The sequence below is a fragment of the Apium graveolens genome, chromosome 4, assembly GCF_009905375.1.
Source record: "Apium graveolens cultivar Ventura chromosome 4, ASM990537v1, whole genome shotgun sequence".
Lineage (NCBI taxonomy): Eukaryota > Viridiplantae > Streptophyta > Magnoliopsida > Apiales > Apiaceae > Apium > Apium graveolens.
In genome coordinates, this window is record NC_133650.1 from 7,034,285 (window position 1) to 7,057,474 (window position 23,190).

General features: G+C 39.7%; 2 protein-coding genes across 2 annotated transcripts; both read right to left on the minus strand.

Moving 5' to 3' along the window:
* Nucleotides 1-1,327: 1,327 nt before the first annotated feature.
* On the minus strand, nt 1,328-2,243 carry LOC141716626 (uncharacterized). Its single transcript, XM_074518818.1, has 2 exons — nt 1,737-2,243; nt 1,328-1,618 (listed from the first exon to the last, which is right to left on the minus strand). The coding sequence occupies exons 1-2, from the start codon at nt 2,234-2,236 to the stop codon at nt 1,606-1,608; spliced, it is 513 nt and encodes a 170-aa protein (XP_074374919.1). The 5' UTR covers nt 2,237-2,243; the 3' UTR covers nt 1,328-1,605.
* Nucleotides 2,244-20,893: 18,650 nt separating this feature from the next.
* LOC141718248 (uncharacterized) lies at nt 20,894-21,565 on the minus strand. The gene is made up of 2 exons (XM_074520628.1): nt 21,341-21,565; nt 20,894-21,241 (listed from the first exon to the last, which is right to left on the minus strand). The coding sequence occupies exons 1-2, from the start codon at nt 21,563-21,565 to the stop codon at nt 20,894-20,896; spliced, it is 573 nt and encodes a 190-aa protein (XP_074376729.1).
* Nucleotides 21,566-23,190: the final 1,625 nt, after the last annotated feature.

Below are 23,190 nucleotides of genomic sequence, written 5' to 3' on the forward strand. Positions count from 1 at the left end.
TGTACTTATCTATTGAGCCGTCAGGGTTCAACTTCCTTTTAAAGACCCATTTGCACCCAATAGTAGAACACCCAGGAGGGAGATCAACCAACTCCCATGTTCCATTGGAAATAATAGAGTCAATTTCACTCTTGACAGCGCCCTTCCAGTGCCTTGACTCAGAAGAATCCATAGCTTGCCGGAAAGTTAAAGGTTCGTCCTCGATATTGTAAGTGATGAAATCACCTCCAAAATCCTTGACTACCTTTGCACGCTTACTCCTCCTTGGTTCCTCTAATTCCTTAGGAATAGAGCTACTACTAGGTTCCGCCCCCACATTTGTCATCTTTTCCACATGATCAGGAATAGAACTTGATGTGTGTGTAAGATCTTCCTCAGAAGTCGTTTCAGGTATTCCAGTCTTCATAGGGTAGACATCCTCAAAGAATGTCGCATCTCGAAATTCAACTATCGTGTTTGCCACTATACCATCTATGTCAGATTTTAACACTAAAAATCTCATAGCTGTAGTGGTTTCAAGATAGCCCAGAAAGATACAGTCAACAGTCTTTGGACCTAGTTTCTTTCTCTTGTGTTCAGGTACAAGCACCTTAGCAAGGCACCCCCACACACGAAGATACTTAAGACTAGTCATCCTGCCTTTCCATAACTCCAAGGGTGTTTTATCCATGTGTTTCAGAGGGACTCTATTCAAAATATGGCAAGCCGTATTTAGAGCCTCTCCCCACATGTATTTAGGCAACCCAGAGTTAATAAGCATACTATTAATCATATCTTTAAATGTTCTGTTCTTTCGCTCAGCAACCCCATTAGACTCAGGTGTGTATGGTGGAGTAACTTCATGAACTATACCATTGTTTGCACAAAATTCATTAAAAGCATTACTCGTATACTCACCACCTCTATCAGATCTCAATCTTTTAAGTAGCTTACTAGTTTGTTTTTCTACTTCAGTTTTATATATAATGAATTTAGTAAGTGCTTCATCCTTATGTCTAAGTAAATAAACATAACAGTATCTACTACTATCATCTATAAAAGTAATGAAGTATCTAAACTGGTCCTTGGTCAACACACCACCAAATTCACAAATATCAGTGTGTACTAAATCCAACAAGTCTGAATCCCTAACAACGTTATGAAAAGGTTTCCTTATCTGTTTAGCAGACACACATACTTGACATTTAGAATTCTTTTCTATGGTATATTTTGGAATCAACTCTAAGTTCATCATGTTCTTAAGAGCACCAAAGTTTAAATGACCTAGTCTAGCATGCCATATATTTGAGGATTCAATACAATTAACAGTAGGAATAACATTATTAATCAAATTTCCCAAAACGGGATCCGCATTAATAACAAATAAACCATTTGACAAGTAACCCTTGCCAAAGAATGTACCAGTGTGAATAAGAACTACTTTATTACACTTGAACGAAATTTCAAAACCACTAGAAACTAAACAGCTTCCACTTATTATATTTCTACGCATGTCGGGAACATGATGCACTCTCGTCAGAGATAGAATACGTCCTGAAGGGAACTTCAGATCCACGTTTCCAACTCCATGTACTTGAGCAGCACTAGCATTCCCCATCTTCACAGTCAAGCTATGACTCTGTTGATAAGATACAAATAAACTAATATCAGCACAAATATGTACATTAGCTCCAGTATCTATCAACCATTCATTTGACAGATAGGTAGAAAATATCACAGGGTTGTAGGATACATACCGGTCAACGTTGGTTTCAGAAGCCGTAGCCTCACCAACAACCATGTTCACTACAGGCCCACTTGCGGTTCCAAGCACAACATTCGCTTGCGCTACCTCGGTTTTCTTCGCTTTCTTCGTAGGGCAGTCCTTACTCCAGTGCCCAACCTGCCCACAAGACCAGCATGGTTTGTTTGCCTTGGGTTTCTTGGCCTTGTCCTTGTCATTCTTAGGTTTATTACTATTAGCTTTCTTAGCAAAAGCCTTCCTCTTTTGTCCTACAGTTGCTATGTTTACCTTCGAGGTACCGTGTTCAGTTGGCATCGCATGTCCCTGTTTAGACTTGTGTTGTTCTTGCACAGAGATGTCCAGCATAAGGTTGGTCCAGGTGATCTCTCCTTTCTGTCTTTTCAGGGAGAGAGAGAACTCTTCCCAAGACTTCGAGAGTTTTTCAATCACACTCATCACCTTGAACTTCTCCGGGAGATTCATTCCAGACTCCTTCAAAGCATGCACTATCATCTCGAACTCATGCACCTGCTCAGTCATGGACTTATTGTCCACCAGCTTGAACTCGAGGAACCTTGGCACAGAATACTTTTCTAGACCTTGTGAGTCAGTATTATGTGTCTGGTCCAGCTTCTCCCATAAGAGTTTTGCAGAGTAGGCATCAGAAGAATAGACATCAAACAAAGTGTTTGTTAGTGCCGCCAGAATGGCCGCCCTAGCCACTCCATCCTTCTCAGCCCACTTCGCAAAAGCCTTAACTGTTTCAGCCTTCTCTTGATCCACTACTGGTTTCTCATATTCCACAACCGGCCACAGACCCTTTATAGTCAACCACAACTTCATCCTTTTCTGCCAGCGAGAAAAGCCAATGCCACCGTTGAATTTCTCCGGTAAACCGGTTAGTTCAACAGCTTGTGGGAAACTATAGGTGGTCCAATCAATGGCCCCAGCAGTTGCACCCGAACTGCTACCACCACCAACGATAACCTCACTTTCGTTAACCATTATGTTAAATTCTAAATAACTGCTAATCTCTTCAAGAATGTTGGATATCTCACTAACAAGTATAGCAACATAGAGGCAAGTGTATAAAGAATTTAACAAGTTTAGGCCAAGACCACAGTTAACAAAACAAAACATGCAGGTAAACAAAATCAGTAACTGAAATAACGAAGAGAGAAAGTAAGATGTACCCGAAACCATAGCTTTCAACCGTGACTGATACAAAGGTTTACAGATACAAAATGCCAAGAAAATGATCACAGCTGAGTCACCAGGCCTTGCTCGAAGTCCTGGCTGCTCTTGAAGAGATTATTGCCCCCTACCTGCTGCGTTTGGGATGTGCGCAATATCTCCACCAGGATAAAACAGCTCGGAGTTAATGTTAACAGCAGCAACAAAAGCTCCACTTCGACCAGCACCTCAGTCGCCGGAAAATATCAGCACTTCAGGACTTGTGGGAGAGAAATGCAGAGAGGTTGAAGAGAAGAGAAGAGAATGTAGTGTGTGTTATGTCTGCATATTCATTCAGTTTAGCCTCTATTTATAGGAGAGGAAAAATGAAACTGTCCACACACTTAATGTCTGAATTAAACTGCTCCATTAATGAAAAATAAAAACTGATCAGATTTTGAATTCATTAATGAAAAAATCAAAACTGAACAGCTTTTGAATTTAAATTATTTGTAACAGCTTTTCACATTAAACACCCACATTATAATCAGAACTTAAGTTAAGTTCTGATTTGACTCATCAGTACTTAAGTTCTGATTCTGATATCAGAACTTGTTAAGTTCTGATTTTATTCATCAGTTCTTAAGTTCTGATTCTGATATCAGAACTTGTTAAGTTCTGATTTTATTCATCAGTTCTTAAGTTCTGATTCTTATTTCAGAACTTGTTACAGATCAGATTATTTGCAGGACTTAGCCTATTTCAGTACCCAGCCCAATATTCCAATCACCGATAAATAAATTCGAATTATAATAATTCTCAAATAAATAAAATCCTCGCCCAGGTCGCCTCGCGTACGCGAGACGCCGAGACATTCGCCCAAATCGCCCTTCGACCCGACCCGGTCCGGTCCGGTGCGGTGCGGTGCGGTGCGTGGCGTGGCGTGGCGGGGCGGGGCGCGCGCGTGTGTGTGTGTGTGTGCGCGTGAAGCACACAACAACACAATGGACCATCACACACCTTAGTAGTTGTATACTACTCATGTGGGTAATACCATATAAAGCACACACCCTCCTTTATTTATTTCAATGTGGGACAAACATTCTCAAATTTTTCCAAGCTTTTCCAAGCTACTTTCAACTCTCATTTCATATGGATTTCATTAAGAAAATTCTTAAAACCATACATGAAAATTTAAGTTCAAATATCATTGAACAATTTCCAATCATTAGATTTTAGGATTAACATCAAGAACATAATTAAATTAAGCTCTAAAATCCTAATTTTCTAACAGCTTTTTCCATTGATATTAAAAGGGTGATGTCTATTATTCAGTTTCTTGTAATGACGTCATTAAGATATTATTCATTTTAATCTCAAATCTTTTAAATTTCTTGTTCTACTTCTACTCTAAATTGTCAAACCGGCATACTCTTCCATGCTTGCAGATCCCATACCGATTATAATATAGGCAGATCTTTATGTCCTAAATCAGTTAGAATTAAAAAAAGTAATGTTAAATGTTATTTGTATACAGATATGTCACTTCTGTATATGGGACATCTTGACTTGATAGCACTAGGAAGTCACAATCTAGCCAGAGTTCAGTGTTTGTCTAGTCCTCAAACAGTATCTTCTGCCAGCAGTTCTCAAACAGTTTCGTCTAGTAGCAGTGATGAAGTACAAAAGTTCCATTTTCTCAGTGATATATATATATAATGAAACAGAAGAAATCGAGTTAGAGGACGAGTTGTTGTTGCTTGGTATTGATGAACCGAATATCTATTGTGAAGCAGCAGTTGAGAAAGAATGGAAACGGGCTATGCAGAGTAAAATAGAGGCTATTGAGCGGAACAAGACCTGGAAGTTGGTCGAATTACCAACTGGGCAGAGAGCTATTGGTTTAAAATGGGTTTACAAGTTGAAACGAGATGCAGAAGAAAAGATAGTCAAGTATAAGGAACAATTAGTTGCAAAGGGATATGTACAAAAGCAAGAAATTGACTATGAGGGAGTCCTCGCTCCAGTAATAAGAATATTGGAGACAGTGAGGTTATTGCTAGCTTTGGCTGCCAAAAAAAGGGGGGTAGAGGAATTCATCACCTAGATGTAAAATCAGCGTTTCTGAATGGGGAGCTACACCAAACCGTATATGTCACTCAGCATGAGGGATTTGTGTTAAAGAAGGAGAAGAAGAGTTAGTGTATCAACTTATAAAGGAGTTGTATGGGTTAAAGTAGGCACCCCATGCGTGGTATGCGAAACTGTGTAGGTGCTTAGAAGATCTGGGATTCGTTAAGTGCCCTTACGAATATGGAGTGTATACAAGGAGGGAAGGAAATGAAGCTCTCGTAGTCGGGGTTTATTTAGACAATTTATTTGTTACGGGGATGAGTATCGCAAATATAAATAAGTTCAAGATGCAGATGGCAAAGCAATTTGAGATAGTGATCTCCAAAAAAATGTCACATTATATCGGTGTCGAAGTTGAGGAGCATAGTGATTACATTGAATTGAAGAAGATGTCGTATGCAAAGATGACATTGAAATCATATTAATTAATTGGTTATGAATAGAGGGACCATATTATAAAAAGTTCTTTTAGTAAATGATTTTTTTTATACCCTGTTGCAGGTAATTTCCTTTCCAACATATATACTACAATTTTCAATAAGTGAAAGGTATATGCAAGTTTTTACTTATATAATTCTACAATTTATATACAAATATGAACCCCTCGATTAAAAGTAATTCAAGTAGTATAAGTTCTCTACTCTCTAGCTAAACCTATCTATTTGAAAATTTTTAACAGCACATCTACCACAGCCAAAACTCTTTATCATGTTGCAACAAGTCAAAATTAATGAATTATTAATGTGAACCAGTGTGCTTACAAATTATGAATGTAAAAATTATATTTGTGGCCGGGTAAATTTAGGAGGGAGTACAAATAAATAACTCATGAAGATATATTTAATTATATGTGTACACGGTAATTTTTTGATTAATTAGGACACTATATTCTTAAAATCGAAGTGTTATAAATTAATATATATTTGTACGAAACGATTAAAGTTTTATTTTTAATATTTTTTAAAAACTTCTTTCATCATGAAATTTTACAGATTACTATAGGAAATTTAACACATTCAATTCAATTCATTACTAGTGACAAAAAATTCATGGAGTTTTTAATTAATTTTAAATGTGTATAACACCTACCCTGATTGAAAATCAAATATTAGAATTTAGAAATCATATAGCAACAATTTTTTTTCTAATTTTAGGTAGTAATTTAGGTTTTACATTTCAAAAAAAATAAAATTAGGCTAAAATGTATTGTCAAATGGGCTTAAAAAGATTGAGTATTGTAATTTTAAATTGAATATGGTGATATGGGCCTGGGTTTTATCCATTCTACATTGTGGGGGTCTAAATAGTAGGGCATATATAATCATTTTCTGAACTTCAGTGCTGTTATGCGAAATGAGTATGGGGGAAATGTTGATAGTTGTTAAGGAATCCCTGGATTTACAACTCCAATTGTTGCTGAACTGTAGGCAATCCTATATGGTATGCATCTTGCTTGGGGAGTACATAATAGAATTATAATTGAATCAGAGTGCAGTGAAGCCATTGATCTTGTTAATGGGGTTCACGGAGACTGGGCTTTGGCATATGAATTAAAGATAATTGATATGTGGAAGGCCAAAAAAGAATGAAAAGTGGAATTCACACTTTGCTGATAAGTATCAAAATGAAGAAGCAAGAGCTGTCACAGTTTTGGCACTCAAAGAGGCTAGTGTAAGTGTATTCGACAGTGAGGAGCCCCTGCACATGTTGTGGAAAATTCTTCAAGCTGCAAAGATGGCATGATCCTCTAATGAATATCAGAATTGGCTGGCTTGGCGAAAATTTGCTTTAATTCACATAAAAGGTATATTGTTATGTTACCCCTAGTTGGGGACATGTTGTTTCTTCTCTTGTTCTTGATCCATGATTATACCCGGGACTCTTGTTCTCTTAAAAAAAGCTAGTACTAATAAAAAAAAGTTACTCATAGAGTATCTCAGTAATTATTTGACCAAAATATTACCTCTCTTGCCTATGGAAAAACTCTTCCCTAAAATGCACATTCAACCCCTAAGAAGAATTCTATATTTGCCAACAAAGGGTTGATAAGTGGTGGAGCTCTTGCCTTTTTTGGAGGAGGTCAAGGGTTCGGCCCATAGAAGTGTGTGAGTTCACTTAACAAAAAAAAGAATTCTATAATCTACAACAATAGAAATTCTCAACTAGTCAAAGTTTTATCCTTCCTACAATAAGGGGAGGTTAATAAAAAAAGGTTATCATTTGTTCTAAAATCCTTAACTTTGAGTTGTTGAGAATTTCTATTGTTATAGAATATAGAATTCTTTTCTTTTTTGTTATGTAAACTCACACACCCCTATGGGCCAAACCCTTGATCTCCTCCATTGCATGCAAGAACTCCATATCAACCCTTTGTTGACAAATATAGAATTATTGTTGGGGGTTGAATGTGCATCTTTAGGGAAGAGTTTTCCATAAACCGGAGAGATAATATTTTGGCCAAATAATTACTAAGATACTCTATAAGTAACTTTTTTTATTAGTACTACAGCTTTTTTTAAGAGGACAAGAGTCCTTTGTATAACCATGGATCAAGAACAATAGAAGAAACCACATGTCCCCAACTAGGGGTAACATAACAAGATACTTTTTTCTGAATTAAAGCAAATTTTCACCAAGTCAGCCGATTCGAATAATTATTAGAGGATCATTCCATCTTTGCATCTTGAACAATTTGCCGCATATTGCGCAGGGCTCCTCGCTGTCAAATAAACCTACACTAGCCTCTTCGAGTGCCAAAACTGTAACAGCTCTTGCTTCTTCATTTTGATCACTACAAGAAAACATGATTAAATACAACTTATTTAAATTCGACTGCGCCATAATTCGACCGCCGGCGGTCGAAACCTTTGGACACGGCTAAATTCGACTGGGCTCGGTCGAATTCAAACGGTCGTATTTAATCGGTCGTATTTACAAATAAATTCAACTTGCAGCGGTCGAAAAAAAATGGTCGAAATTAAAACGGTCGTATTTAGGAGTTAAATAAATAACGTGGGAAAAAAGAGCGGGAATTTTCCCTCCATAAATATTTTTTCATATACTAAATTCGACCGCAATCGATCAAAAATTAATTTTGGATTTGGCGGGAAATTTCCCTCTCTTTTTTTTCAAATTTTGAGCAAAATGGGAAAATTTCTTTTGCACTGAATTCAGTTGAATTTAGTGAAATACAAAAAATGACCATTGTCAATTAATATAAATGCGATCGTTTTCGGTTGATTTTATTTTTAAAACTTAAAAACTTATAGTAATTATTTTAATTTTAGCTTTATTAGGAAAAATATGCATTTATAATATTCATTTCATGTACAAATATATTTGATACAATATATATATATATATATATATATATATATATTTATAATATATATATGTGTGTGTGTATGATAATAGTATGTTGAATTTTATATTATAAAGTCTATAATTTAAATTACAGTCATTATAATTTTTGGAGAAAAATATTAGTAAGCCGATAATAAAAAAATTCTTAAGTCGCTACAAAATGTAGATTGTTAGATTAAATATGTAGTTACGGGTTATAGTTTTGATATAAAATTTTGGTTATATCACTAATATATATATATAGTTATTTTAACTTTGCATGCTTTCGGTTTTAGCTTAGTGCAAATTGGGTTAAGAACTTTAATTATATGCAATATGCATTCCTTATATTTCTATACTATTACAATAACCACCCCTTAACCAATTTTCTGTCAATTTTGACCGTTAAGTTTCAGTTGACTAGGGATAAAACAGAAATAACACATAGAAAATATTAAAATAAAATATTAATAAATTTAAAATATTGAAAAAGATACAAAAAAATATAATAATTTAAAAAAAAATTGAATCAAGTGTTAAATCGATTTAAACCTTTTTTAAAAATAATAATAATTTTTTTTAGTTTTTCTATTTAATTATTTCATCTTTAAAATATTCAAGTTAAATATTATTTTTTGATATATTTATAATTATTATGCACATTATAAAAATTTTATATAGATAATCGCACTATAAAAAAATTAACTATATTTTTACATAATCGTTATTTAGCGGTCAAAATTAACAAAAATCGGTTGAAGGGGGGTTATTGTAAGGATATTAAAATCTAAGGGATGCATATTGCATATAATTAAAATTATGTACCTAATTCACATTATATAATTAAAAAAAATTGAACCACAAATTCAGAACTAAACACTAGTTAGTTGTATAAGTCAAACTCATGTTTTACTGTTAAACCGGCAAGTCAAATAAATTATATTGATATGAAACTGTGGTTATATATCTAATATATATCTATTAACATGCATACGGTTGGATCAATGAAAAATATTTTTAAAAAAGCGAAACACAAATTCAGAACTAAACACTATTTAGTTGTATTGGTCAAACTCATACTTGACTGTTAAACTGAAAAACCAAATAAAATTATATTGATATGAAACTTTGGTTTATATCATTAAAATATATCTATTGACATCCATACAGTTGGATCAATAAAAAACATTTTTAAAAAAATCGAAACACAAATTTAGGACTATGAATTAGTTAGTTGTACTAGTCAAACTCATGATTGACTGTTAAAATGGCAAACGAAATAAATTTATATTGATATGAAACTTTGGTTATATCACTAATATATATATCTATTGAAATCCATACGGTTGGATCGATGAAAATTATTTTTAAAAAAATCGAAACACCAATTCAGGACTAAACACTAGTTAGTTGTATTAGTCAAACCGATGTTTGATTGTTAAAATGGAAAACCAAATAAAATTATTTTTATTTGAAAATTTGGTTATATCACTAATATATATATCTATTGAAATCCATACGGTTGGATCGATGAAAATTATTTTTAAAAAAATCGAAACACCAATTCAGGACTAAATACTAGTTAGTTGTATTAGTCAAACCGATGTTTGACTGTTAAAATGGAAAACCAAATAAAATTATTTTAATTTGAAAATTTGGTTATATCACTAATATATATATCTATTAATATCCATACGGTTAGATCGATGAAAAATATTTTTAAAAAAAATCGAAACACCAATTTAGGACTAAACACTAATTAGCTGTATTGGTCAAACTAATGCCTGACTTTTAAAATTAAAATCTAAATAAATTATTTTGATCCGAAACTTTGGTTATATCACTAATATATATATATATATATATAGACATCCATACGGTTGGATCGCTGAAAATATTTTTAAAAAAATTGAAACATCAATTCAGGATTAAACACTAGTTAGTTGTACTAGTCAAACTGATGTTTGACTGTAAAAATGACAAATTAAATAAAATTATTTTGATTAGAAACTTTGGTTACATGCCTAATATATATATCTACAGATATCCATACGGTTGGATCGATCAAAAATATTTTTTAAAAAAAATCGAAACACCGATTCAGGATTAAACACTAAGTAGTTGTACTGGTCAAACTCATGCTTGACTTTTAAATGGGAAACCAAATAAAATTGATTTCATATGAAATTTTTATTGTATCACTAATATATATCTATTAATATTCGTACGATTGGATCGATGAAAAATATTTTTAAAAAAATCGAAATACGGCTGGACCGATGAAAAATATTTTAGAAAAAATCGAAACACCAATTCAGTACTAAACACTAGTTAGTTGTACTAGTCAATTTAATTTTTGACTTTTAAAATGGCAAACCAGATAAAATTATTTTGATATGAAATTTTGGTTATATCATTAATATGTATATCTATTGATATCTGTACGGTTGGATCGATGAATACTTTTTTTAAAAAAAATCGAAACACCAATTCGAGACCAAACACTAGGTAGTTGTACTAGTCAAACTGATGTTTCACTGTTTAAATGATAAACCAAATAAAATTATTTTAATCTGAAACTTTGGTTATATCATTAATATGTATATCTATTGATATGCGTACGGTTAGATCGATGAATAATTTTTTTTAAAAATCGAAACACCATTTCAGGACCAAATCCTAGCCGTACATGTATAAACAAATATACACTAAAATAGGGTTTACTATTGAGTTGTGTGTATGTTTGACTGTTAAAATGGCAAATCAAATAAAGTTATTTTGATCTGAAAATTGGGTTATATCAGTAATATATATCTATTTTCATCCATATGGTTGGATCAATGAAAAGTATTTTTAAAAAAATCAAAACATCAATTCAGGACTAAACACTAGTTAGATGTACTACTCAAACTGATGGTTGACTGTTAAAATGATAAAACAAATAAAGTTATTTCGATCTGAATATTTGGTTATATCACTGATATATATCTATTGACATCCATACGGTTAGATCGATGAAAACTATTTTTAAAAAAAATCGAAACACTAATTCAGGACTAAATACGATATGGTTGTACTGGTCAAACTGATGTTTGACTTTTAAAATGGAAAATCAAACAAAATTATTTTGATATGAAACTTTGGTTATATCACTAATATATATGTCAATTGACATCCATATGGTTGTATCAATGAAAAACATTTTTTAAAAAATCAAAATACCAATTTAACACAAAACACTAGTTAGCTATACTAGTTAAACTGATGTCTGACTGTTAAAATGGAAAACCAAATAAAATTAATTTGATCTGAAACTTTGATTATATCAATAATATATATATTAATTAATTTAAGGTAATTTATTTCATTTGATACTTTTCCAAAAGTTAAATAAAATTTTAATTTATTTTAAGATTACATCTACTAATTATGTGTAATTAAAATAATTCAGCTTCCCAAATTTAACTCTTTTTATAATCTTATGCCCTCACCGATTTAACAATTTGAGCTAATAACATTTATTCAATATAATCAATGGTTAAAACTAAATCAACTCATTCAGTTTTTAAAGAAATCAAATAGGCCAAATTTCAAGTCCAATTCATAGCCCAATCTTAAAGCCCAATGAATCAAAAGTTCAAAACCCTATCTTTCATTTCTATTTAACTTGCTCTGTGCCTGCGCCTACACTCCAACACCTGTGATTCAGTTTCTATATTCATTGATTCTCTGTTTTTAATCGCCTCTCTCTCTCTCTCTCTCTCTCCCTCCCTCCCTCCTTCCTCCGAGATAAGACCTGCACCCGAGGGCCGAGGTAACCCCCTTTTGTCTGACTAATGTGTATATATGTGTGTTCACAGGGGCGGATGTGGAAGAAGACGACATAATAGCAGCGTCAATAGTAGCATCGTCCACAATACAATTTTTCATCAGCACCAATAGTGCACACAACATGTTTGGTGAAATGCCTAGATGAAAAAATAGATGGTTTCAGTGTATTATAATAGTAATCATCATATTGTTTGAGCCAATGGAGATTGTTGTGTTGATATTGCGTTTTTTCATTTATGTTTTAATCGTTTTTGTTGCTCAAGTTGCGGATGATAGTTGATAATCCCAGATCACCCCGGGACCTTCTCCTTGTAGGGCCCGAACTCAAACTCCTTTTTAGGCTGTGACGACGGCCGTGTGCGGTGTAGCTATAGGGTGGGAACCTACAAAACAGAACCGGGGGGGGCGGCCCCGCGGCACCTCCGGCGTGAGGATGAGAAAGGGTTTTGAGAAGAAGAAGGGCAAAGTTGGGATTATGCAGATATGTTTGTGTGGAGTACGTGTGTGCATGTAAGTATATGTGGGAGAGAGAGAGTATATCAGCTTGTTACCTGTAACCTTCCTTCTGTTCTACTTTTTATAGGCCTCCTACTAGGGTTTAGGGGTTTGTCCCTTTTCATCTGGACCGTAGGTTGACCTTTTGGACTGTAGGGTATCTGGACGCCTGGGATACGTCAGAGTACTATCGGATTCGGACCGTAGGAACGTCCTTAATCCCGGGTACCTGGACGGTGGTGATGTTGCCACGTGTCCTGGGCTCCTCAAGGTCAATGCTGAATACGTCAGAGTACTATCAGATCCAGACCGTAGGAACGTTCTGGATCCCGGGAACCTGGACGGTGGTGATGCCACCACGTGTCCTGGGATCTTATGTTTGGGCCCTGGGCCTCTCCAATTGGGTCTGACTTATTATGGGCTATCATTTGCCCCCCACTCCCTTATGCGGGTTTATCCGGATGGGGGAGTAGAGTAATTGCCTTTGTGTTGCGGCGCCTTTGCAAAGCTTGGGGGTTGTTTGATTCGCTGCCCCCTAACCCGGGGTCAAATGGGGATGAGACTCCGGGGTTAACTTGGTTAGTCATTTGATTTTAGTTCAAGGTGGGATTCCTTGAAATACTTTGGAAAATTTTGGGGGTTTGATTTGTTGCCCCCTAACCCCGGGGTCAAATTGGGCTGAGACTCCGGGGTTGAATTGGTTAGTCATTTGATTTTAGTTCAAGGTGGGATTCCTTGAAATACTTTGGAAAATTTTGGGGGTTTGATTTGTTGCCCCCTAACCCCGGGGTCAAATTGGGCTGAGACTCCGGGGTTGACTTGGTTAGTCATTGGATTTTAGTTCAAGGTGGGATTCCTTGAAATACTTTGGAAAATTTTGGGGTTTTGATTTGTTGCCCCCTAACCCCGGGGTCAAATTGGGCTGAGACTCCGGGGTTAACTTGGTTAGTCATTTGATTTTAGTTCAAGGTGGGATTCCTTGAAATACTTTGGAAAATATTGGGGGTTTGATTTGTTGCCCCCTAACCCCGGGGTCAAATTGGGCTGAGACTCCGGGGTTGACTTGGTTAGTCATTGGATTTTAGTTCAAGGTGGGATTCCTTGAAATACTTTGGAAAATTTTGGGGTTTTGATTTGTTGCCCCCAAACCCCGGGGTCAAATTGGGCTGAGACTCCGGGGTTGACTTGGTTAGTCATTTGATTTTGGATTTGAATTTTGGGCACGGTTTGGTGGGAAAGTACACTCCTGACATTTAATTTGACCGGGGCTCTGAAAAGTTGTTGTTGAGAATCCGGGATGTCAGACGACTGTTGGGATTCTAGCCGGGGTCAAAGATATACACGTTTTATTCGTATCTTTTGAGTGTACAGTTTTTAATTTCCTACCCTTTTTTTCCTAAAAAGACGCGCCGTGACATGATTGCGGTAGTGGTAATAACTGCTGCAGTTATTAATTTGTCGCCAATCAATTGGTGCCACGTGGCCCCGACGGTTTCTTTAACCCAAAAACCACTCACATCTTCTTTCTTCCTTCTATAAATACCACCCTCTCCTTTTCTTTTTTCATTTACACAAACACTTCTGCATAGAGAGATAAGAGCATTTTACAGAGATTTTTGGAGCATTCGCTGTTGAAGCCACATTTCCTTCTCCTGCTACTTTGTAAGCATCTTGATTTCTCACCTCTCTCCTTTACTTCTTTTCCATTCATTATCGCCATGCATGTAACCATTTTGTGAGAGTTTTGCTTCGCTCTTTCGTATTCCTTGTTCGAATTTCATGACTGTCTTGTTCATTCGACCCTTAATCTCTGTAGTTTGTAGATTTTGCGTGGCGTTTGCAATGGTTTTGTGTTTGATTTACGTATTTAACACGAATTTTGGTTGTATTGTATGCGAATAAGTGGGTTTTTGTAGTGTAAATAGTTGTAGAGCCCGGGGCGTGTTCTTGGTATATGCTTTTTGTTGTATATGTATGTATATGCTGCAGATCTTGTTTTTGGGGTAAGATACGTACATGATTTATTTCTAAACTTGTTCTGTTTTTTGTCTTGTTTTGTTGTTGGGTTCGGGTTTGGCATTGACTCCGGGGTGCGTTTGCATAGACACGTGTAGTATATGCCAGGTAGTCGTTTTAAGCGTATTGCTACTCTTAGGAATCGGTATCCCGAGCGTCCTGTTGGGTTAGGTGAACTTAACTCCTTCTACCCCTCTTCCTCTTCCAGCTGCAGTTCGGTAGAAATGCCTCCCCGGGTTGACCCGCCTCAACAAGTTTTAGCTCAGACCCTAGTATTAGGTCTCGGGGGTACCTTATCGAATCCGGATGGGTCGTGGGAGGATGTAGATGAATATTTTGTCCAGTGCCGAGTGAACCCCAAGCCCATGAGCTTTTATTACAGAGATTTATCCGAGGCATATGGGGGCCCGGATGGTTTGGGAGGCCGGAAGCCTTATAATGAGGATGAGATGGATAGGAAGTTCTTCACCGCCCCGGGTACTAGGTATGAGTGTGGGGCAGTTCATAGAGAGGTTCAGGAGAAATACACAGACGCCGAGGTAGATGGTGCCCTTAGGCTTGCCTTTAACCTTGATGACACATACTAGTGGAGATGGCCTGAGGAGCATGAAAGGGTATACCACCGACCGGAGGGGGGATGGGTTGGAATTCCACTTGAGGATCTCCGGGGCATGCGCCTCGGATTACATCAGTTCACCAAATCCCTATGCCGGGATGTTTATGGTATCCCTTTTACTCAGCTAGCCCCGAACTCGGTGAAATGGATCAGCTGGTTTTTAGCTTGCTGTCATGCCAAAAATTACCTCCCCACCTTCAAACTTTTTCATCATATTTTTAAAATTAAGAGATCCACCGCTCGGCCGATTTACGAGTTCATGTTTAGGATAGAGGATTGTGGGTATCCCTCTGATAAGATGGTGCTCCCGGTTAGTATGTTGACGTCGCTTAAGGGATGGCACCGGGAGTTTATTTTTGTCCGGGGTGGGGATCTGGAGTTCATGCCACTCCATAAACTTGAGATTAAAACAGATAGGTTTCCGGTCCAGCGGCTCGGGCAAGCAGCTCTCGCGATGGTTTATGCCTTCTGTGGGGCACTTGGGACGCAGTGGACCCGGGACTATTTTACTAGCAATGAGAACATGCATGCTGCCAGATGTAAGTCTATTGCCTTTGCTTTATTTTGATGTTGTATCTTTTATTGATTGCTTGTATCCGGGACTGATATCTTGTTGTTTTCCTTTTCAGGTATTCCGAAGTTGATTCCCTACCCCCCAAATATGTCTGCCCAACTTAAAGATCTGTCGGCCAAGCTGCGAAGGATTGGGGGAATGACTAGCGTGGATGTTGGGAAGAAGAAGGTTGGAGAGGGTGATGATGCGGCCCGGAAGGCGGCGCCGTCTCGCCCGGGGAGGACAACAATCGTGATCGACGAGCCCCGGTCCGAAGACGTGCATCAGGGGGATGTGATAAGAGTTCCAGTACCTCGAAAGAGGAAGGGTGCCCCTGCGAGTTCCGGGGATAAAAGTGGCGATGTTTCTGAGGGCCCGGTTTCAAAGAAGGCTGCTATTGATCTGGCTCCGGACACTCCGGAGACTCTGAAGGCCCTGCTTGCTAGTTTTACCCCGGAGGCTCGCCGGAGGGAGTTGTTTGAGAATTATGCCAGCACGGCGGAGAGGAAGAAATACAGGAAGGAGCCCCTCGACGACTTCCTGATCGGGCTTCAGGAGGATATCACTGCTATAAGCCTTTTTCTTATTTGCCTTCTTCTTTGCTCTTGTATTTGTGTTGCCTAATCACGATCTATAATGTTTTCAGGCTAACTCCCGGGTTGCTGGACTAGTTTGTATAACCCGGAGCCTTCAGGCGAAGGCTGATGCTGCCGAAGTTTACCAAGTTGAATACGAGCGGCTAACCCGGAAGATTCAGGAGTTGAAGGAGGCCAGTGCAAGGGAGGCTGCTGCTCATAAGAAGATTATAGATGAGATCCGGGAGAGGCAGGACCGGGCTGAGGCTTCTGTCCGGGAGATGAGGGCTGAAAATCAGAAGTTGAAAGATGATCTTGCCGCCCGGCCCACCCCCGAGGAGGTTCTGGCAGGGTTCCGGGGGACTCCCGCGTATTTCGAAGAGCTGAATGACAAAGCGCTGGAGAAGATCCAGATCTGCTGGAATGTTGCTTCGAAGTATCTCGGCGAGGAGCCTCAAGGTACAATAGACGTCTTCCTGGAGAAGTATATAGAAGGGGAGACCCGATTGGAGCAGGAAAAGGAAGCTGTCCGGGCAATGGAGTCTGGTGTTGGGACGTCTAGCAATGTTCCCTTCTTCTCCGGGTCGCCACTTGCTGAGCAGCCTCCCCTGCCAGAGGGCAATCCGGAGCAGCCTCCTTCGCCTCCCGCCGACTCTGCCGCTGAAGCTTAAAGATTCTGCCATGTCTTGGCATGTAATTTTTATTTCCTTATTTTTAGTTTGAGCAATTTCAAACTGAGCCTTTTGGCTTTTTTCACTTGTCTGTAATCTGAATGATTTCGATTTGCCCCCCTAGGTGTGGTTCCCCGGGGTAGTTTAACATGATTGTGCTTTTCTTTCTTTCCTTATTGATTTGTTTGGAAATTTTTTGGAGTACACATGGGCTGTGTTTCTGCGGATCCCGGGTTGGGGTAAAAATATTTGACTTTGAGAAATTTTATAAGTACTCATGGGTTGAGTTTTTATAGGACCCCGGGCAGGGGTAAATCTCCATTTGATAAAAAATTTCAAAGTACACATGAGCTGTGTTTTTGCAGACCCCGGGTTGGGGTAAAAATATTTAACTTTGAGAAATTGTATAAGTACTCATGGGTTGAGTTTTTATAGGACCCCGAGCAGGGGTAAATCTCCATTTGATAAAAAATTTCAAAGTACACATGGGCTGTGTTTTTGCAGACCCCGTGTTGGGGTAAAAATATTTAACTTTGAGAAATTGTATAAGTACTCATGGGTTGAGTTTTTATAGGACCCCGGGCAGGGGTAAATCTCCATTTGTTAAAAAAATTCAAAGTACACATGGGCTGTGTTTTTGCAGACCCCGGGTTGGGGTAAAAATATTTAACTTTGAGAAATTGTATAAGTACTCATGGGTTGAGTTTTTATAGGACCCCGGGCAGGGGTAAATCTCCATTTGATAGAAATTTTCCAAGTACACATAGGCTGTTTTTTTTTTTTAAATCTGATGGTAAATAAATAAGCGACATAATGAAATTGATTCAAACTATGGAATGCTTAAAGTAGAGTTTTTCATTCATATTGAGAGCAAAAATTACATTCTGGGGTGAATGAGGACAGTGCTTACATCAAAATATCATGATATAGATGTAGATGTGTTTCCAGGGTGTGCACCTTTTCCTTATTGGTAGAATTTCCTTAGGCGGGTTCCATGCCAGGTATTGGGGACCTCGGTTCCGCTGAGGTAGCTTAGCTTGTAAGTTCCCGAACGGATCACTTCTTTGACTATATAAGGGCCTTCCCAATTTGGCTGCAGTTTTCCCTGGTTAGTTGGGTCCGAGGCTTCAGTGTCCCGGAGTACTAGATCTCCTGCGACATATTCCTGTATTCTGGCTTTCTTCGCAAAGTAAAGCTTTGTTTTTTCCTTGTAGCTTTCCATTTTTTCTACGGCCCGATCTCTTACCTCATCCAGGAGTTCGAGGTTGGTCCTGAGGCCTTCTATATTGGAGACCTCGTCAAAGTTGGTCACTCTATGAGAAGGTGATCCGGTCTCTACCGGTAATCGGGCTTCAGTACCGTAGGCGAGCTTGAATGGAGTCTCCCCGGTTCCCGTCCGGGGGTAGTTCTGTATGACCATAAAACCTTCGGGAGTTCATCCGGCCAGTTCTTTTTAGAGTCTTCCAGTCTCTTTTCCAGGCCTCGGAGTATAGTTCTGTTTGTGACCTCAACTTGTCCATTCCCTTGTGGATGGGCAACAGATGCTTTTTTGTGTCTAATCCCGAGTTGTTTCAGATAGGTTTCAAAATATGAACCCACGAACTGCGGACCATTGTCCGAGATTAAGACCATCGGGATCCCGAACCTCATTACAATCATGTCCACAAACTTGATGCAGTCTTGCTGGTTAATGGTTCTCATAGCTTTGGCCTCCGACCACTTAGTCATATAATCTATTACTACCAGGATATAACGGAGATCCCCTTTTGCTTGAGAGAAAGGACCCATGATGTCAATTCCCCAGACAGCGAATGGGATCGGTGAGAGAACGGATCCCGGGAGGCTCGAACCCTGTTTTGGTACGTTGCTGAACTTCTGGCACTTACTGCATTTTTTGACATAGGCGACTGAATCAGCGTGGATTGTTGGCCAGTAGTAGCCTTGTCTGATGACTTTGTAGGCTAGAGCTTTAGCCGCTAGGTGATCCCCGCAGATCCCTTCATGAACCTCCTGGAGGCAGTAATCCGCTTCCTCCGGATCAACGCACTTTAGAGTTGGTACAGAGAAGGTTCTCCGGTATAATTGATTGTCTTCTAGAAAGAAGCGTGCAGCTTTATACTTGAGGTACCGGGCTTTGTTCTGATCTTCCGGAAGGGTACCGTCCTTGAGGTAGGCTATGTAGGGCGTCATCCAGTTCTCCGGGTTGCTAACACATAATACTTCTTGCCGGTCGGTGTTGGGGGCTCCGAGCTCCTCGAAGTAAACCGAGCTGCTTAAATCTGAAGTATTCTGGATGAGCTTAGACAGCTCGTCTGCTTTCGCATTTTCTTCTCTGTTTATCTGCAAGATGGTCGAGTCCGGGATGGTTTCCAGGATTGCTCTAACCATCTCCTGATATCGGGCCAATTTAGGATCTTTTGCGACATATTCACCATTGGTTTGCCTTACCACGATCTGAGAATCGCTGTAGATTGTTAAACTCCTTACTCCAAGGGACTTAGCTAGCCTGAGCCCGGAGAGTAGGGCTTCATATTCAGCCTGGTTGTTTGTTGCTTTAAAGGCGAAGGTGATGGCCTGCTGAATTACGAATCCATCCGGGCTGGAGAGGATCAGACCGGCTCCGCACCTCTCGGCTGTGGCCGAGCCATCAACATGTAGCGTCCAAAGATCCCGGTTGTTAGACTCCTTTTCTCCTTTGGAACTGGTTTCAGGCGTTTCGGGGGTTTCTGGAAAAGTACATTCCATGACAAACTCGGCCAACGCCTGGGCTTTTATGGTTGTCCTCGGGATGAATTTGATATTGAATTGGCTCAATTCAATTGCCCAATTGACTAACCTTCCGGAGGCGTCCGGCTTGTGGATGATTTTGCGAAGTGGTTGGTTAGTGATTACTCTGATTTCCCTTCCTTGGAAGTATTGTCTTAGCTTTCTGCTCGAGTGTATGAGGGCCAGTGTGAATTTTTCCAAGTTTGGGTACCGGGTTTCGGCGTCTTTCAGGACTTGGCTCGCATAATATACCGGGGTCTGCGTCCCATTCTCCTCCCGGATGAGTGCGGAGGATACTGCTCTTTCCCCGGCTGTGATGTAGAGGTAAAGGGGCTGCCCGGGCTTTTCTTTTGATAAAATAGGCGGGTTCATCAAATGTCGCTTTACTTCCTCAAACGTTGCTTGACAGCCCGGGGTCCATTCGATTAACTTCTTGTTCTGGGTCCCTTTTAACAGTTCGAAGAATGGTAGGCATTTCTCTGCCAACTTTGGGATAAATCTTCGGAGTGCTGCTAGGCATCCTGAGAGCTTTTGGATGTCTTTCTGAGTTCGGGGAACTGTCATTTCCACTATAGCTTTGATCTTCTCCGGGTTGGCCTCTATTCCTCTTTCGCTGACCAGAAAACCCAAAAACTTCCCGGAAGGGACCCCGAACGTGCATTTCTCCGGGTTCAGCTTCATGTTGTACTTCCTCAAGTTTTCGAAACACTTCCGAAGGTCCTGGATGTGCTCTGAGATTGTGACCGACTTGGCGATCATATCATCAACGTAAGATTCCATGTTCCTGCCCAGTTGCTCTTTAAAGATGGTATTCATCATTTTTTGGTATATTGCTCCGGCGTTGATTAACCCAAACGGCATCATAACAAAAGCGTAGACAGCCCGGTGTGTGATGAATGCCGTTTTTGCAATGTCTGCCGGATTCATCTTGACCTGATTGTAACCCGAGAAGGCATCCATAAAACTTAACATGACATGGCCCGAGGTCGCGTCTATTAGCTAGTCGATGTTGGGCAGGGGGTAAGAATCTTTAGGACATGCTGAATTGAGGTTTGTATAATCCACGCACATTCGCCACTTGCCATTGGGTTTTTTGACCAGCACAATGTTTGCTAGCCAGTCCGGGTACTTAATTTCACAGATTATGTCTGCCTTTAACAACTTCTCGACTTCCTGGTCGATTGCCTGTTGCCTTTCCGGGGCGAAGTTTCTTCGCTTTTGTTTGATTGGTTTTTGCTTTGGATCTACATCCAGACTGTGCATGGCCACAGATTCATCAATCCCTGGCATGTCTTCCGGGGACCAGGCGAATACGTCAGCGTGTTCTTTTAGTAGATCGATAAGCTCCTTTTAGAATGTGGTTTCCAAGCCTTTTCCGATTTTGATCTTTCGAGTGGGGTTCCCGGGTTCCAAATCTACCTCGATTGTCTGTTGGGCCGGTTCTACCTTCGTCTTCTCCTTGCTTTCTACAAACTTTTGAATCCGGGCATCAGCGTTGGCTACGCTGTATCCGGAGTCTTCGATCATGTTTACATCCAAACGGGCCCTTTTACTAAGGTGTTCTCGATGCTTCTTTCTGCTTTGTCCCTTGGGCAGGGACATTATTCTCTTCCGGTTTTCCGGTTCCATTTCTGCCATGACAAGTGCTTGACCATAGCATTTACCAGCCATTTCCCTATCTCCTTTCAGTTTTCCAGTGCCTCCTGGGGTGGAGAACTTGAGTTTTAAGTGAATAGTTGAGGGGATCGCCCTGAGCTTGGTGATAGTGGGCCTACCAAGGATCATATTGTATGAGGAGGTTGCGCTTATCACATAGAATTTCATCATATGGGAGACCTGTCAGGGTGCAGTTCCAAATATGATGGGAAGATAGATGATACCCCGGATTGGAATCATGGTGTTCCCGAACCCGTACAAAGGGTCTTCAAGACAGGGATCCATTCTGAGGTGTCCGAGCTCCATCCTGTTAAGCGTGTGCTCGAATACGATATTAGCAGATGAACCATTATCAACTAGAATTCTTTTTACCTCGTTGTTTGTGACGTCGAGGGTCACCACTAATGCCAAGTTGTGATCCGGATCGAGGCCCTCATAATCAGAATAAGAGAAGCAAATTGGTTCATCCTCCCGAGTCTGGATCATCATCACATCATTCTCCCGATCCGGGCTCCGCGGTGGAGAGGCTGTGCCACCGAAAACAACATTCACCACATTTTTGCCTCTTCCCGCGGCTCTGTCTTTGTCATTCGAGCCCCTTTGAAGATACTGGTTCATGTTTCCTTTCTTGATTTGGTCTTCTATGAACATCTTGAGGGAGAAACAGTTTTCAGTAGTATGGCCGTGATCTTCGTGATAGCCACAATGCCTGTCCCGGGCCCTGTTTTCGGGTGGCGCTAGCAAGGGTTTTGGCGGATAATAAAACGGTTTGCCCTTGACTTCACGCAAAATGTCGGCCCGGGGCCTGTTGAGGGGTGTCCACTCTGGTTCCGGTTTGGGCTCCTTCTTGGCCTTTTGTTTCCTTTCGTTTTTTCTTGATTCGGGGTACGTTTCCCGGGGTGGGGTTCCCCGGGACTGCTGAATGTAGTTTGCTTGCCTGTCAAGCTTGAATCTCTTGTCTCTCCGGGATGACGAGCGTCGCTCCGGAGACTCGTCGTCATCATGTATTCTTCTGTTCATCTTCATCGATTTGAGGAAATCATTTTCCTTTATGAATTTTGATGCCAACGCATATGCTGACGCCAGGCTTTGGGGCTCCCTGTGAATCAGGTCTTTGACATTGCCTTCACAAGATATCGGGTGCAAGTTTCTTCGAAAGATGTTTACTGCCTCCTTTTCTTCTAAGTTGGAGAGTTGGTTGATTGCTTCCTGTAATCTTTTGATGAATTCCGGAAAGGTCTCCTTGCTTCTTTGTTGGATTGTTTCTAGATGACACATCTGCAGCTCGTTCATCCGGTTGGCCCTGAATCTTTTCAAAAATATCTCGCGGAAGTCTTTCCAGGAGTCCACACTCCGGGACGGTATGCGGCTGAACCATTTCTGAGCGCCCCCCTTCAGTGTTGATGCGAAGAATCGGCATCTAGTCAGGTCGCTGTAATCATAAATATTGGATATTTGCTCAAAATAGTTCAGATGCTCTTCAGGGTCGGCCAGCCCGTCAAAAGAGTCAAAATTGAAGTGCTTCAGCTCCGACTCTCTAGGGGTGGCTTCCAGACTCTTTGTGAATGGGGTCACTGCTGCCCCTACTTCCATGTCGCCCTCCACTTTCCTTTTAAGGTCTCGAAGGGCCCGGGCCATTT

What these genes read in the sequence shown, in the direction of transcription:
- LOC141716626 (XM_074518818.1), bottom strand. Translation starts at nt 2,236, where the DNA reads ATGATAGTGCATGCTTTGAAGGAGTCTGGAATGAATCTCCCGGAGAAG.
- LOC141718248 (XM_074520628.1), bottom strand. Translation starts at nt 21,565, where the DNA reads ATGGCTGGTAAATGCTATGGTCAAGCACTTGTCATGGCAGAAATGGAA. An exon ending in AAAGCAAGGAGAAGACGAAG is followed by an intron (nt 21,242 to 21,340) that starts GTAGAACCGGCC and finishes ACATTCTAAAAG; the next exon opens with GAGCTTATCGATCTACTAAA.